General features: G+C 29.9%; 2 protein-coding genes across 2 annotated transcripts; one reads left to right on the plus strand and one right to left on the minus strand.

Annotated features, from left to right (window-relative positions):
• Positions 1 to 1,051: 1,051 nt before the first annotated feature.
• On the minus strand, positions 1,052 to 16,687 carry Hen1 (Hen1 methyltransferase). Its single transcript, XM_065511980.1, has 4 exons — positions 16,451 to 16,687; positions 16,269 to 16,346; positions 2,291 to 2,460; positions 1,052 to 2,147 (listed from the first exon to the last, which is right to left on the minus strand). The coding sequence occupies exons 1-4, from the start codon at positions 16,604 to 16,606 to the stop codon at positions 1,331 to 1,333; spliced, it is 1,221 nt and encodes a 406-aa protein (XP_065368052.1). The 5' UTR covers positions 16,607 to 16,687; the 3' UTR covers positions 1,052 to 1,330.
• On the plus strand, positions 5,302 to 12,987 carry bsd (back seat driver). The gene is made up of 5 exons (XM_065510746.1): positions 5,302 to 5,385; positions 7,138 to 8,213; positions 8,411 to 8,569; positions 8,920 to 11,060; positions 11,125 to 12,987. The coding sequence occupies exons 2-5, from the start codon at positions 7,784 to 7,786 to the stop codon at positions 11,833 to 11,835; spliced, it is 3,441 nt and encodes a 1,146-aa protein (XP_065366818.1). The 5' UTR covers positions 5,302 to 5,385; positions 7,138 to 7,783; the 3' UTR covers positions 11,836 to 12,987.
• Positions 16,688 to 17,128: the final 441 nt, after the last annotated feature.

The raw sequence follows: 17,128 nt of genomic DNA on the forward strand, positions 1-17,128 counted from the left end.
GTTTTTGTTTGACAAAACAAAGTGTATCGTCTAGAGTTGTCAAATATTCGACATATTCAAAAAACCGGTTTTCGAACAATTCGAAAAAGCTTAAGCTGAATTCACCCATGAGTTTCTGAAACATTTTTTGTTCGGAACATTTTTTTTTATATGTAGTTTGACGTTCTATTTTTGAGAGAGACTTCAAACTACATATAAAAAAAAATTGTTCCGAACAAAAAATGTTTCAGAAACTCATGGGTGAATTCAGCTTTAATTTCTAAAAACCGGTTTTCGGTTTTTTCTATCAAAAGCCGGTTCGAATAACCGGTTTTTAGTCTTTTTTGTCAATTTAAAAATTGAGTTATATTAAATTATTTTTTTATTAAAACAAATTAAAAAATAGTTCAGTCAAAAGAAAGGATGTATATTAATAGATATTTTATATAATAATAGTTAATTGTATTTTTCCCATAAATTATTTTTTATTAAAGAAGAAACATGGACTAACTGTTAAAATTGCATTGTATAAAATATTTAATTCGATATTTTTGAAAATTTGTCCAAATAATTAAAATCTTGTAAAAATGGAAATAAACCTGTTTTTCGAATAATTCGAAAACCGGTTTGACAACTCTAGTCTCGTCTCTATGCATAATTATCTATGTATTGATATATCAATCATGCTTTTAAGTTATTTTGGGCATTCCAACCATAGATAAATACTCATAGATCGGAAACTCTCCTGTCAAAGACCTAACTAAGTTGTCGATTTCAAATCGCTTGCTTATTTTTGTAAATGAATAATTTGATGTGTTCTTTAATTATTTATAAAGTAAAATTCAAATCTATTTTATTAAACTCCGCAAAAAGTAAGCTTATTTTTGTGATTTTCTAAATTTAAAAATATGAAAGCTTAAATGGAAACAATAGTTTAATTGAACAATGTTTCCTTGTGATTTCGAATATTTAAAATAACACTGAAAACTACAAAAATTATTTAAAAACTATTAGATATTTGCAATCACGTGGATTTCAGAACACTCAGCACTCATGGTGAAAGGTATAATAATTTCTCTGGATTTAAGCATTTATTTCAAAGTTTTTATTTATTAACATTTTTAGTATTTACGAAATTAAGAAAATTAAGCGCATACTTCATTTAAATAAAATGTTTATCAATTTTATGGTATGAATGAATAATAAAAAAAATCATAAAAAAAATAAATTTTAAGAAAATTAAACATAGGGTATTATTTAATAATAGTTAAATTGAAATTCACTCTTATAATTATGTAGGTATGTATTTGAAAAATATAAAAAATAATAATAAGTGAATAGAATTTTAAATTCAATCCCAATCATCTTCTGTGTCATAGTTAACATTACCTACATTTAAATTGCATCCGGAAGCTAAATTCGATGCCAGCTCCTCTTCCTCTTCATCATTAAGATGACATTTATATGGTTGAGCTTCCAAATTATATTCGCCATCATAGTCCAAATCATCGGAATCATCTTCTTCGTCATATTCGGGTAATACAATAAAATCACCCTCTATTTTAAAATTGTTGCTCTTTAATATTTCTAACAACTCAGTTTCAGTACCGCCAACACTTTTTGTATACTCCATGAGATTCTTCCATGGTAATTGGTAAATGCAACGTTCTCTGTTAAAGTATTTTGGTATATTTTTAGCTTGATTTGTATAGAAATTAGTTTCGTCTAAAATTTTCTGCTCTTTGGTGCGTTGATCTTTATTATGTGGAAAATCAACAGAGTAAATGACTTTGTACTGAGCTTCGGATGTTATGGGCTTTTTAACTATCTCATAATTCAATGGTTTATTGATCATATCATTGCGGGCAAAGATAGCTATTTGTGTGGAATAACCAAGTTTTTTATTTTGGGGTGGTGCTTTACCTACACCCATAAATGATACACTATAATTTGAATACGTTTTACATATATCATGAGCCCATGACTGAAACTCTTTCCGTGTCCATTCAAATTTATGATCATGATGTCTAAACCCGTTTTCCAACATAGGTCCAAATAGGACATTGAATTCTGAATTTGGTGTGGAGAAAATGGCTAACTTTGGTTGAATGAAACCGAATATATTTTCGGGAACTTTATCCAAAACTTCTTTGTGTAAGTGTTCAATGCTATTCAATAATACAATATTTGTTGGCATTTTATTAAATATATTTAGGGCTTATGTTAAAAAAGGTTTATCTGCAGATCTATCTAAACTGCATATAGCTCTTATTGAATATAAGCTCTTGATATTGAAATAGTATATACTTACATTTCAAGCGCTATTACCGCATCTACATCATACAATTGTTCAACAGCATCTGTAATACTACCCAGTAGTACTTCGACCCGGAGTGGACTTTCCCGTTTTTTCAAATAGTCAGAAATTAAAGGTATAGCTTTTTGTTGATGAACTTTTAATAGTTCTGCGTCTATATCCACCTAGATGATAAATAGGTTCAAAGTTACAAAGATAGTAGAAGCAAAGCTTAAACAAACTAACCTATATAGGTATCTGTATCTATATATAGATTCTATATCTATATATAGATTCTATATCTATATATAGATTCTATATCTATTTTATATAGATTTAAACACTAAAATGTTTTGAACTTGTTTAATAACGAGGGACTATATTCAAAACCCTGTATCTTAGAAAACACAAGTTACCAGGAGAGCATAAAAACAGTTTATTTCGCTAATTCATAAGGAATATTAAATTCATTATTCTACAATTGGGGATTCACACGGTCTACTATTGGTCATATTGTCCTAATATATTATGATAGTTTAAATAAATTTTTGTTGTGTTTCAAACAAAAAAGTTCTAAACCAGTAATGCGCAGCCCATAGCACAATTGTGCAGAATCAAATCACACGTATTCTTATGCTCTTACATTTTAGTAGTCGTTGTCCACTCAACGAGACAACTAGGAATACGCATGAGCATTGGTGTATGACTTTTTCCTTATTTTTTCAGTTTTTGTATTTGTGTGTTTGTAGGTGCACTGAATAAACCCAGCGGGAAAAAGATGCTGTAAAGAGGCCTTCCTAAAGGCCTTCTTTTGCAGACACAAGGACTTCTAGCCGCATTGCAAAATCATTTCAATTTTACACGGCGTGTCATTGCGAGCCAAGGCCTTGCACACTCGCTGCTGTTAGAGGGCTGAGAGAAGGCCTGCTTAGGAAGGTCTACTAGAAGGCCTACTTTGCAAGGGCTTCTAGAAGGCCTAATTTGGAAGAGCTATTAGAAGGTCTACTTTGGAAGGGCTATTAGTAGGTCTACTTTGGAAGGGCTATTCGAAGGGCTGCTATATGGTCTTATGCTTGTACAAAAACCTGTTATTACTGATATAATGAAAGGCCTGTAGAGGAATGTCATATGGAATGCCTAGAAAGGTAGGACTACTGCAAAGTCTTATGGAAGGGCTACATGAGAGGCCTAATAAAGTGCCTAAAAGAACAAAAACAGCATTAGAATAAGGCATCAAAGGACGGCCTATGAAAAGTTGTGCATTTTAAAGTTTTATAGAACGTCTACAATGGAAGACCTATTTATAAAGTCTTATTAGAAGATCTAAAATAAAAATAAGAATTAATATGAAGTTGTTTGTTTAATTTTTTGAAACATGATAATTTCTGATTACATACTTAAAAGCAACAAAAATAAATAAGAAGCCACATCAAGCAATTTATTGTTGTAAATTTTGTAAAGAGAGTTAATCAAAGAGATGCAGAGTATTTTATTTTTTGATGTAGACTATTTTTATTTAATCACTTGTTATTAGAAGGGGATTCATAGGCCTTCATGAACACCTTCTAAGAGCAGGCAGTGTGGAATGAGTATCGGATCTTTTAGAATGTGTAAGTATGCCTTTTAGAAGGCCTACAAACTGAAGTCCTATCATTTTTTCCCGCTGGGAAATAAAGAATTGAATGTGTTGGTGGGAGTAATTGTATTGGTGAGAGGATTTATTTTTGCGAATCTCTGTTCTAAACTAATAAGACTATTTGAACTTCTCTATGGTTCAAATCATAGAGAATAGACATAGAGCGGAAACTCTCCTGTCAAAGACCTAACTCAGTTGTCAGAAACCTAAGTGGTGAGAATATATTAGTAGAAAAAACTATGTTAAAACAAAAACAACACTCGTATGTGTGATTATTTTGAGTAATTTTTTTGTTTCAGTTTTTTTCTAGTTTCCGCTCTACTATGATTTGAAATATATTTATCGTTTTGACATAAAATAATATTTTTTTTGTTTAAAACACAACAACAACTATTATATTAGGACATTATGACTAATAGCAGATGGTATTGAAAATGGATCAGAATATAATGATTTCGGATCAATATGAGTTGTATATGGTTTAATTCGTACAGATTATCGTAATCTATCAAAATGTACTTCTTACCTTATGCTACCAATTGGGAGATATAAAAGTGACGATAATTTTAATTTGGAGATTTATACAGTATATTCCGGGTAAAAACAAAACAAAATTTAAAAACTTTTTTTTTTCCAAATTGTATTTTTTAATTTTTTTTTAAATTTTTTAGTGAAAAAAAATTTATGACAAAAATTTTTTTGGTAAAATGTAAGTTATGCAAGTTATTTGGGGGCTACGGAAAGATAATTTCAACATACAGACGGACATGGCTATATCGACTTCGCAATCTACAATGATCCAGAATATATGTATGTATATACATACTTTGTGGGATCGCAAATGAAAAATGTAGAAATTACAAACGGAATGTCAAATTTATATATAACCTTGCCCTTGGGTATAAAAATGGTTTTGCTCATGTCAGCCGCGACGGCTCACACAAGACGAATTTATAGAAGGTGGAGTCAGTCAAACAGCTGATTACTTTTTCGATTTTTGGTTCTAACAGATGTCAAAGCTTGTTTTTATATTTAAATATCTACATAATCTAATCTTATTAACAAAATATTATTTTTTTACATAAATAAGTAAAGCCCTCACTATTTGTTTAATTTTTCATTTTTGACATTTGTTAAGACCAATTGTTGTATTTGTAGAACTGCCTCCACCTTGTATACTCACAGTTTATCACAGTGATGCCGTTTTTTATTCCTTGATGACATAGAAACAAAACAAAAATTGTACTGAACGTAAGCAAAAATAGTACTTTATTAAGATGGAAAGTACTAAATTTATTATAGCCTACAAAAGTTTTAGTATGGCATATTTTAGATATGGCAACGCTGATAATAATTGAAACATTTCAGTTTCGTTTTGTTTCAGTTGTCAGTTCAACTATTTTCTGTGTGTGTGTATGAAAAGTCGAGTGTGATAGAAGAAAAAATAAAGCCCCAATAAGAGGCTCTAGTTTTTGTAAGTTTTTAGTGGTAAAAGTTGTAAAAATAATTATAATAACATGTGAATTGTATAAAATAATGCATCTAAATATGTTTTAAATAAAAGTTAAAAGAATTGTACAAATTTTAAAGTCTTTTAATTAAAAGTGAAATGTGGCTGAAATTTTTTCATTGAAAAAAAGAGGAATGAAAAATTATAGATAGGAAAAAATGTTCATGTTGGAAATGAAACAGAGAATTATAAAGAAAAGATAATTTGAAAAAAATTAACATGTGTGTGTGTCATTATGTATGTAGAAAAAACTTAATAGCTGCAGGAAATATTTATAATTAATATCAAGTCTCGCCGCTTCTATAATTTAAAAAAATTAATATAATTTTTAGTGATATCAAAAAGCAAACAAATGTATGTAGTTTAAATGAAAAAAAATGTATGTGTTTGAACGTGGCTGTCGTGGCAGAGCAGTTTTTTTCATTTTCTTGCTCGGTCGGTTTCTTTATACATATGTGTTTTTGTTGTTCTCTTTTGTTTGATTTTTCACATTTTGTGTTTTTTTTGTGTCTATAAAGCGGTATTGTCGGCATGTTTTGCAACCAATTTTCGTTGATCCCCTCTGGTTTTTAAACTTTTTGAGCTGTTATAATTACATATGTACATATGTTTGTTTGTCATCCCAGTAGACGAATGGTAACGATTTTTTATTGTAACTTTTTTTGTTTTCTTTTTAAAATTGTAATGAAATTAAGGCCAAGAAAAAATTTATTTGATGTTTCAATATAAAATAATATAGAAATCGTTCGCATTTACTGGAAAACAGTAAGCTTTTTAATATTCATGCAAGTAATTTATAAATAAAATAATTGTTTAAAACATAAAATATGTGAAAGTAAAGTTATTCAAATGTGAAAGCCAAACTATATTATTATTTTTTTATAATTAATAATATACCTACAATACATTTTCCTCAACGATTTTTTTTTCTCATATGTTTTTTTTTTCACTATAACAGTGTTGCACTCCAAGTGCAAATGAAACAAATGGAATTGACCTGTATTTATATATCAAACACAATAAAGTAATCGGTTCTGATAGGGTGTTATTTAAGGGTGATTTTTTTTTATATATAAAAATTAATATTTAATACTTAAATGACATGAATGAATATATTTTTAACTTAATTTTTTCAAAGCCTTTTAAATATTATTTGACATGCTTTTTATGACCTTGAACTTGGAATGTTTATGGCTTTAGTATGTTTAATTTACTTAATTTTGAATTTAATACCTATATGGATATTATTAACTATAGAACTTGTCTTATTTAATTTTATATTTTAATGATTATTTGTGTCATTTTGTAAAATTTCTTCTTATCTTATGCATTACAAAATAATTTTCAATAAAACGATTAGGTAGGTATTAAATAAAATAAATTAACAACGAGATACATATGAAAAATAATCTTCCTCAAGATTGTTAATATATACATACATATGTACATAGTGAGGACTTCGATATGGAAAAGTACTGAAGCACTTGGCATTTCTTCCCTGAATTACACATACAAATATACACATACGACCATGTGTGTCTCGAAAAACATTAAAACAAAATTTAAAGTAACAGTTTAACTAATTTCTGTTTTATGTATTCATTTTCTTTTTATATATGCTTTCATCTACTTCGCTCTGCTCAACCTTAAACAACAACTAAACATGGAACGTTTAAAAACACACAAATATAAAAACAACAATAACTATCAAAACAGTCATTTTTTATAAAAACAAAAAGTCATAAAACCCCAACAACAACTTTAATAAGTATAAACAAACAATGTACATTGTCGATATTAATGTTTTAAATGCAAGCAGCGAAATCAAACCTTAAAACAAACAACAACAACAGCGTGTGAGCGAAACTGAGGAAAAAATACAAAGATAAAAGTAATAAACATCAACAAAAATAAATCTGAAGAATAAAAAACAACAAACATTATTGTATGTGAGAGGATGAGAATTAATTTAAACAGGAGAAGACGAAATAGAAATAGAAAAATAATAAAGGGAGACAGAAAAATTACAGTCTTTCATTATTAATTATTAAAAATTTAACAATAACTACCTACGTTCCTGTTTTTTTATGAACACAAAACAAATATAAACAAAATAAAACTAAACATTTATTTATATTTCTCAAGAGACTGATTTGATTGTATGAAGAAACAAGCACGGAAATAAACATAAACTTTCAAAACTTTGATGAAATTACAAATAATTAAGGTGACACTCCTAATTGCAGCACCATCAATAAATAACAAACGATTCTAATGTTTTAACACAAAGAATCCTGAATTTTGAACGGAAATTGCAAATATCCCCAAAATACCAACCACGACCATAGGCACAGGCGGCAAAATGGGAAAACGTGTTGTTGTTGAAGGTCATGATAATAATAACCATGTCAATCAACATGTTACACCAGTAAGTACAGGACAACGTAATGTCCGTAAACGCAAATGTAATTCCAACATTACAAATAGCAAAAATCTACGCATGAATGTTTCCCACAATAATTGTTGGCATGAAAATGATGATGAAGATTCGTCATCGAATGATGGCCCGCCATTGGGACTGGCAACAACACCACGCAATACATCTAGCAAACAAGCTAATAATTCCTCCATACTACTAAGTAACTCCTTAAATCTAAGCCTTACGCAATATGATAACAATTCAACAATAACTGAATCACCCAAACCTGTCTACACTCTGCGACCCTCGGTGGTCAATGGTACGGTTTTGCATGATTTAACACAAAAACCCTGGCGTTTAGGCCGACCTATTGGTAAGTTGACAAACAAACCCACAACAAAAATTTACAAAAAACCGAATTTATTTATTATCAAAACACAATTCTTTAATTGTTGTTTTCTTATGTAAATTTTTGTTAAGATCTTTTGTTTCTCAATTTTTTTTTATTATTTGCAATTAATCAATATTAAAATTAATTTATTGTTGTTGTTTTGTTGTTTGTTTTTGCAGGCAAAGGTAATTTTGGTGAAATATTTTTAGCATCTGATAACATCAGCATTCCGGTTACAAACGAAAATGCTAAGTTCGTTGTTAAAATTGAGCCACACTCTAATGGGCCACTGTTTGTGGAAATACATTGTCTTATGAACACTGCCAAAAAGGAGGATTGTAAGTATAAAAATGTAAAATAAATATATTGTGAAATTTTTAAGTATGTATGTTTATGATGAGGGAATAAAAAATATATACTTATACACTAAGACCTCGATCTGCGTCGTTTCACATTTTAGTAGGTTGTCGCGGTTTATTGCTTGTATCTCAGATATTATCGTGCTGATTGTTTCGATTTTAAATAGTAACCTAAGCTGAACTATAGCGGATATATAGAGGTATCAATCATTTATGGAAGTTATTTTAGGGATTGTTTTATAAACCTTTCATAAATTTAAAAATTTATTAAAAAAAAGAAAAATAAAAATATATGTATTAAAAAAATATATTCTATCTCATTTTTCCAGGTACCATTAAAGATGAAGAAACTAGTGGAACTGAAAAACATGAAGAAACTGCATCTGCTTGTAATAATATACCTAAAGGGGAACCCTCAGGCATACCGGATTATATAGCTTCCGGTTCGCATTATTTTGGTAATGCACGATATCGTTTTTTGGTTTTACCACGCTTTGATCGCGATTTGCATTCATTAATAAAAAAATGTCGAGTGCATCAAAGATCTGTATTAACACTGGCTATAAACATCATAAATGTTTTGGAAAACTTGCACGACAAGGGCTACTGTCACAATGACGTGAAAGCTCAAAATCTTATGATATCGAAATGTAAATATTTGAGACAACAAAATAAGACAACAACTTCTACGACAAACTATTCGAATGGTAGTGGAGTTGGTGTCGTTGCTGCTAGCGGCAAACAACAGCGCATTAAATCGTCGACAAAATATGATGATCATTATGATGAGAAACAACAAACCACTGACAGTGGAAATAGTTCGGAACAGGAAGCGAATGATGATGACGATGAAGATTTTGTTGTCAAGCGCAAAGTTTATAATAGCAAGGATACTGATCGCGACTATGAACAAGAAGAGGATGAATCTCCAGCAGAAGATGATGAGGATGAGGACTTCGATGATGGCGCCACCACAAATAGCATGGATAGCAACAGTATGGATACGTATCATACACCTTCAAATAAAAATAAACGTCTTAACGAGAAAAAGGCGGCATCTACGCGTAATATTGTACAATATAGTGGCTCAAATCCAGTGAGGTCGTGTCGTCGTGAAAAACCAAATTCCATATATGATGAAATGGTTAAATCTCATTACTTGCGTCCTACCAAACGCGTCAGTTATTCGGAATTCTTTAACGAGGACGGTGTCTCAGTGAAGAGTCACGGACCCAGTGGTGGTAATACTAATTCATCTAGTGATATGCATTCCAACTCCTCGGACGATGAGTCCGAAGATTTTGTGCCTCTCTCAATACGTCGCAGCATTAAGTCATCGGCTAAAAAATCATACTCCACAAATATGGGTTCGCGACGTTTAACTAGACGTCAGGAAAAACTTCTGGGCATCAATAATACACGTGATGTTGAAATGCATAGCACCACGGCCAATGATTACGATGATAATAAGCATAAATTCAAAACTGAAAAGAACGCGAATTCTCAAAATAACCCACAGCATGATCAAGAATGGATTGAAGTAAATGAAGAACGCATTTTCCTCATAGATTACGGCTTAGCTTCCAAGTTCATTGACAATGGTGTTCATCGTCCATTCGTTATGGATCAACGAAGAGCCCATGATGGTACTCTCGAATTTACTTCCCGCGATGCTCACATGGGCGCCCATTCAAGGCGCAGTGATATGGAATGCCTAGGCTATAACCTGCTTTTTTGGTCTCAGGGCTACTTGCCCTGGAAGGAGGCGGCGACAAACCAACAACAAGAAAAGGTACATCGTGCCAAGGAATTTCTAATGACCGATGTGCGAGAGCTACTCAGACAAATCTATGGTAAACAAGTTCCCAAATATTTGGGCGAATACCTACACTTGGTCGGTCAGCTGGCTTACCACGAACGTCCCGACTACAGCCGCTACAGACGTATATTCGAAAGGGAATATGAGCAGTTGGGCTATTCACTTACTGATATGCGCCTGCAAATGCATGAAATTCAACGTACTTGTGTACGCGTTAAAGAGGAAATCGAAAATAAAAATGATTTCTTTGAAACGAACAAAAATAACGGCGCCTGCAACATGGTTTTGAACATAATGCAAAATCTTTCTGTGGGCGGTACTCCGTTCCACGAGAGGACACTCTCAAATCGTGTATCGCCCAAGAATCTTCGTTCAAAATCCGACAAAAAAGACACAAAGAAGAAAAAGTTCTCTTGGGCCGAAATTCTATCTCAAGATCCAGATCAAATAGCTAGGGAACGCGCCGAAAAAGAATTTGATAGAGAAGAGGAATTGAGTGAAGTACAACAGCCGATGGTGAGGAGATATCAAGGTAAACCTACAAATCATATTATTCAAATGCTAGCACTTTTGGGACGTTCTGTAAGCGAGTATGAAGAAGAGACAACTAAATTGGAAAAAGAATATAAACAAAAACAGCATAAAACTGAGGTAATTTGAAAGAAAATTTATAAAAAGTTAATTTGTAATAAAAATGTTTTTTTTTTTAATTTAGAACAAAATGGAGGTAGATGAATGTGATAATAGAAAGTTACCCAATAACGAAAATGAAGATGAAATGGAGGAAGATGGTAATGATGAGGATGATGACGAAGATTATCACGAGCAGGGTGGTGATGAAGTCGAAACAGACGCAACCGAAACATCTGAACAATATACGCGTCGTAAACCAGCAACATCAACAACTCAAAAACAGCGAACAAATACAAAGCGTAAAACTAATACAAATGCTAACAAAACCACGGTTTCCAGAAAGCTGATATTAAAAATACACAACGTAACTCCACCAGCTGACAGCAGTAATAATAACACATCATTATCAGCTACACCCGTTTGTGCTAGAACAAGAGGCAAAAGAGCTGCTACCACAATCAAAAAATTAAAATCGCCATCATTGTCTGCGTCAAAAACAAAAGCCAAATTGGCAAGGTCAACTAAAAAACGTGGCAGTGCCATAAAAACCATTGGACGCAAGTCATCATCAACAAGTGGAACATCTTCATCATCAGCGGCGGGCGAAATTGAACAGCACCAACAAACTTCTAACACCAATAATAAACGGGAACGTCGTACGAGGCGATGCCTTCTAAAGACTGATCTAGCAACACCCGAAAGTCTACAAGAAGATGATTCAAATTCAAATTATAGTCCTGATGTTTGGAAAATGAGCACTGAGGCAATGTATTCACGCAACTGTAAGAAATGATTTCATGCATATTATTTGACATAACAACACAATAGAAACCAACCTAAATATATATATATACCTTTTACATTATATTACTATAATTACATATTACAATTATTCCTTTATTCGCATTATTTTGAGGATGAAATATTTTTGGGTTAAATAATTGCCTGCTGTAATGTGAACAAAAACATACAACTAATTTTTTTGTTAAAAAAAAAATCAAATTAAAAAAGAATCTAAAATCTATATGAAAAAGTATTACAAATAATAATAGTTAAAACCTAATGCTATAAATAAAATCATTATTTTAATTAAAAATATAATACATACAAAGAAATTATAATTATTTCTAAAACAAAAATGCATTAACAAATAAGATACTACTTCCTCATTTAAACAATAATAAAGAAGAAAATTATCAAGAATATTTTCCAAAAAGAAACCCCAAAAACTGATTATTAAATAGTTACATCCCACACAACACACACACACTCTTAACTAGATCTGATAATTTTTAAAGAATAGTTAAACAAAAAAAAGAGAAAAAAACAAATTAGTAAATAAAACTAAATTTAATAGAAGTGTATATTGGATTTAAAAATACATTAATTACATAAAACAACTTTAAAAATTAAATTTTAAGTTTTTTTTGCTGATTGAATTTCTATTTAATTTACATTTTATATTTAAAAAAAGAAATATTGAATTCAATTCAATCTTTAATTAGTTTAAATTAAAAGTAAATTGTTAAAAAATATTCATCCTATAAACAAATATGTATCATTAAATATGATCACGTTTCATCGTTTTTTTTTTAACTCTTATTATTATGAATTGATAGTTATGTTATTATTATATATTATTTTTTTTTATTGAAATCACCTTTATCATGTTTTTTTAAGTTTTATTTTCGTGTCAGTGTTTATTTGTACTTTCATTTCATTTTTTTTTTTTAATTTTTCATTCTTTTTAAAAACCTATATAATTTAAGTAGAATTAATTGTCTTATTAAATTAATAAAAACAATACAAAAGAAATCATTACAAAAGAAGAATAATATCCTTTAAAAGTAATTTAGGCTATATACATACATATAAAAATACATAAGAAATTATCGTAATATATAAAATTCAACAACAAAATCAAATAAACAATAATAAAAAGAAATACTATAGAACTGATTGATCATTTTCCTTTTTGTACAAGAGAGCTAAACGAATGAATTACCAAAATCAACTGAATTGCAAATTAGAGCATGTTCGGAAATGCAACACTGTTCGGCATTTGATGCATTGACCAGCAATGAAATATAATAAAAAAATCCAGGACAACATCGATTTTTGACATATTATTATATGTATATCTGGATTACTAAGTCATTAATATAGACAATATGGATATCCAATAATAGATAGATTTCAAAGACCGTTGCAACGGCGTATATAATGCCAAAATAAGTGGAACATACAATGGGTCAAAATCAAGAAAAATATTTTTTACCCCGAATTTTTTCACCCAATAATTGTTATACAATTTTTTCACTGATTAAATTTCCAAAAAAAATTCTTTCGCTAAAAAATTACAAAAACATTTTTTACCTAAAAATATTTAAATCTATATTTTACTAATTACCAAGTCATTAATATATACAGTATGGATATCTAATGATAGATATTTCAAAGACCTTTGCAACGACGTATATAAGACCATATCAGTTGGACCTACAATGGGTCAAAATCGGAAAAAAGATTTTTTGTTTTCACCAAAAGTTTTTATTTTGCTAAATATTAAAAAAAAATTAAAAAATAAAAAAAAATTTAAATTAAAAAAAAAATTAAATAAAAATTTAAAAAAAATTCGAAAAAAAAATTAATGTTGTTTACCTAAAAATATTGAAAATCTTTATGTTAAAGTATAATTTGGTGAATATGATTCGGCACAACCGAATATGTATAGCTCTCTTGCTTTTTTTTTAAAAAAAAATTATTTTCACGTTTTATTTTGAAATATTCTTTGGTAATGGGTATATAAGATTCGGCACAGTCGAATATACATAGCTCTCTTACTTATTGAGGGTTAATATTTATTACGTCAATCTGACAATTTCAGAGTTAACTGCAGATCCATTTCTGAATAGGCAAATTTATAGTTATTTTTCCAGTCATTTAAATTTATTTATATTTATTTAATTTAAAAATTAGTGCACTACCTCCAACTATGGTATATAAGAGGCTGAGAGATAAAAATATACTTGGAATGTTTTGAAAATCTGTTTTTTTTTTTCAAACAAAAAGTTCAATTCAGTGACTTTTGCGCTATAATTTCAAGTCTTTGACTATTTACACAAGTTTTTATGTTTTTTAAAATATGTACTAATTTACGGGTTTTATAAAACGAATGCAAACATTTGATTGAAATTGTTAGATTGCGACCAAAACAATTTTTCTCAGGCCGAACCGAACTGAACTAATCAGGCCTATCACACATTTTGTTTGGAATGGTTTTAATTCCGTAGTTAAAATTCCGATCTTCAGATTGCGTGTAATTTATTAATTCCAAAAATATTAAATAATTCTGTATTTTTAACAGCGTTTTTTATATTAAAGCAAAAGTGAATTTTTTTGCTACAGAAAGAAACTGATGAAAAATTTCACTTTGAAAGTTCCGAAAGAAATTTTCGTTTTACTATTTCTGAAGAAGCAAAAAACGGAATTAATTCCACTTTCGATCGGAATGGAATTCAGGACAGGCCTGAATATATTCATTCGGCTTAATCCGAAACAAACTGAAACTTTCCAAATGCACTATTAATTTCCGAAAAAAAATTATTTGCCTTCAAATTTGACCCTCTTTTAATTTAATTTCAAATAACAACTACGTTAGGTGTGGTAGCACTAATATATACATATCTGTCTCTTTTTATTATATTTGTATGAAAACTGGGATTCCCCGGGTTATTTGAATATAAGCCATATTTGCCCAATGGGTTTTGAATTTATGAAATAAATAATAAAATAAAAAATACCAATACCTTAGTGAATTTTATGACTTTTACCATAGGGTAACATAGAGATGAGACGGAATTGTCAAAAACCTAAGTCTGTTGTCAAAAACCTATCTCTTGCAACAACAAAATACATGCTATACAATGTATTTTGTTGTTGTATCAGAAATATTATTTGCTGTATTTTTGTTTGACAAATCGGAGAGTCTCGTCTCCATGATAGGTAGAATCACTAGGGAGAGAGTTTAAAATGCTATGCCTTGTTACGTCAAATAATAGAAAAATAAAAAACAGAAATCCAAAAATACGAATAATAACAAATAAAAATTGAGAAATATTTTGTTTATATTTGAAATACAGTTCAATATAATCGGAGTCATTGAAATGATGCATGCAAATCCGTGAGTGTTTCTTCAGCTCAACACCGCAGGCTGCACTCCATTCGTTAATTTTATTTTCAGGACATTTTATAAATCTTACGACATTTTGTTCAAATAAACATTTAAATTGAATTTAAAATATTTTTCAATTTAGTTAATTTTTGATGTTTTTTTTTCAATTGTACTTTTATTTTTTATTAGTCTGACCAAGGTGCATTTAATAAGGTGCCATCGGCAGCACAGCTGATTATAGAAATAGCACGCACAAATGTCAAACTTCATATATAAAAAATATTCGCCCGTACGCCCGTATGTCAAACTCTATATATAAAAAAATAAGTCAATTCGCCTGTATTTATTTCAATTCGCCACTGCTGTCACTGAGTCTGACAATTCAAGGCATGTAGAATTGAGAACATATTTTGTAGTGATTCTACCTTTTATTGTTATATTATGTCTCGTCTCTATGTATAATTCTCTATGACTTTTACCCTCATTAACATGAAGTCTGATTAGGTGCTAACTACACTGACAGTTTTCATACAAAAATAATTTTAAACGACATTATAACTATTAGTTAGCACCTAACCAGACTTCGTGTTAATGGGAGTTATTATTTAATTTCAAATTTAATTTAGTTTAAAAAAAAAATTGGCCAAAAAAAATATCTATTTTCTATTTGGGACAAATTTGACCCGAAGATCATAACACTCCATTTCTCTTCTTTTTCATCTTGAACTACAACGCATTGTTTTAAGGGAACTGTTTTTGCAGGATGCTTAGACATTTATTTACCTATTATAGGTATTCAAAACTTGTTTCTCCTTTAAAATTCCGTTATCTTTCCTTTATTAAGTTTCGGTATTCAGCCACATTTAGGCCTAATAATTGTATTAGAACAATTTTTGTCCTGATCCGAATATTTGGTCGAAAATTACAAAAATTTAAACCTAATTTGTTACATGTTTTTGGTTTACTCCATAATTTGTCTCTTATTGAGCATTTTAATTTTTGAAACTAGTAACGGAATATAGGTATAGGCAATATTTTGTCTGTAAACTTACCTCCAAAATGTGCTCAACATGGGGTATTCGACGTAGTAATGGTAAAAGACGCAATTCAGCACAACCGAAATCAACAACCTACATACAATATTAAAATTGTTAATGTACATTGTAAACACAAACATATATTACATGTTGTACATTGTAACTGCAACAACCGTATGGATACATGTGTTAAATACCTTTTTTAATGGCTGCTCCCACAACGGGTCCTCAATGATACGAACGGCTGTTGTATAGCGTTGTTCATATACGGGAGGATCAAATTTAATTTGGCCTTCGGGTGTTTTATATGTTTTTGTGTTCAAACCGCCATTAGGTAATTTATAGAAAAACATGTTTTGTTTTATAAGATTTCACAACTTTAAACGAAGAATGTAAAATACAAGATTTTTTCAATTGGTTCGTCAACAAATTGTAAATTGTTACTGGAAGGCTGGTATAATTCACAATAGTGCCGGTACGAGTACATACAAGGCGAATTTAGCCAAGGTGGTGACAGTTCTACTAAAACAACAATTGGTCTTACCAAATGTCAAAAAAATGTGCATTCAAATGTAATGTAGTGTTGATAATTGAATAACTTATTTATGTAAAAAAGAAATATTTTACTAATAAGCATTGAATATAGAGATGTAAAAAATATAATCAGCTGTTTGGCTGACTCCACCTATATGAATTCGCCTTGATACATATTTTAAATTAAAAAATGGAACAATGTGGAATTGAATTGGCATTTGTATCATATGAATTGTTGCCAGATAATTTTGGTATAAAACCGTCAAAATTGAATTAAAAAATCGGCAAAATATTTTTGAAATCGTCAAATAGGGAAAAAGCTACAATGATGTGAATTAAAC

This window comes from Calliphora vicina, chromosome 5 (assembly GCF_958450345.1).
Source record: "Calliphora vicina chromosome 5, idCalVici1.1, whole genome shotgun sequence".
Taxonomy (NCBI): Eukaryota; Metazoa; Arthropoda; class Insecta; order Diptera; family Calliphoridae; genus Calliphora; species Calliphora vicina.

Excerpts from the sequence above, each read along its gene's own strand:
- bsd (XM_065510746.1), top strand. The coding sequence starts at position 7,784 with ATGGGAAAACGTGTTGTTGTTGAAGGTCATGATAATAATAACCATGTC. Across the intron at positions 8,214-8,410 it reads GCGTTTAGGCCGACCTATTG|GCAAAGGTAATTTTGGTGAA; the intron begins GTAAGTTGACAA and ends TTGTTTTTGCAG. Across the intron at positions 11,061-11,124 it reads AAAAACAGCATAAAACTGAG|AACAAAATGGAGGTAGATGA; the intron begins GTAATTTGAAAG and ends TTTTTAATTTAG.
- Hen1 (XM_065511980.1), bottom strand. The coding sequence starts at position 16,606 with ATGTTTTTCTATAAATTACCTAATGGCGGTTTGAACACAAAAACATAT. Across the intron at positions 16,347-16,450 it reads GGGAGCAGCCATTAAAAAAG|GTTGTTGATTTCGGTTGTGC; the intron begins GTATTTAACACA and ends TATTGTATGTAG. Across the intron at positions 2,148-2,290 it reads GCGGTAATAGCGCTTGAAAT|CATTGAACACTTACACAAAG; the intron begins GTAAGTATATAC and ends ATTATTGAATAG.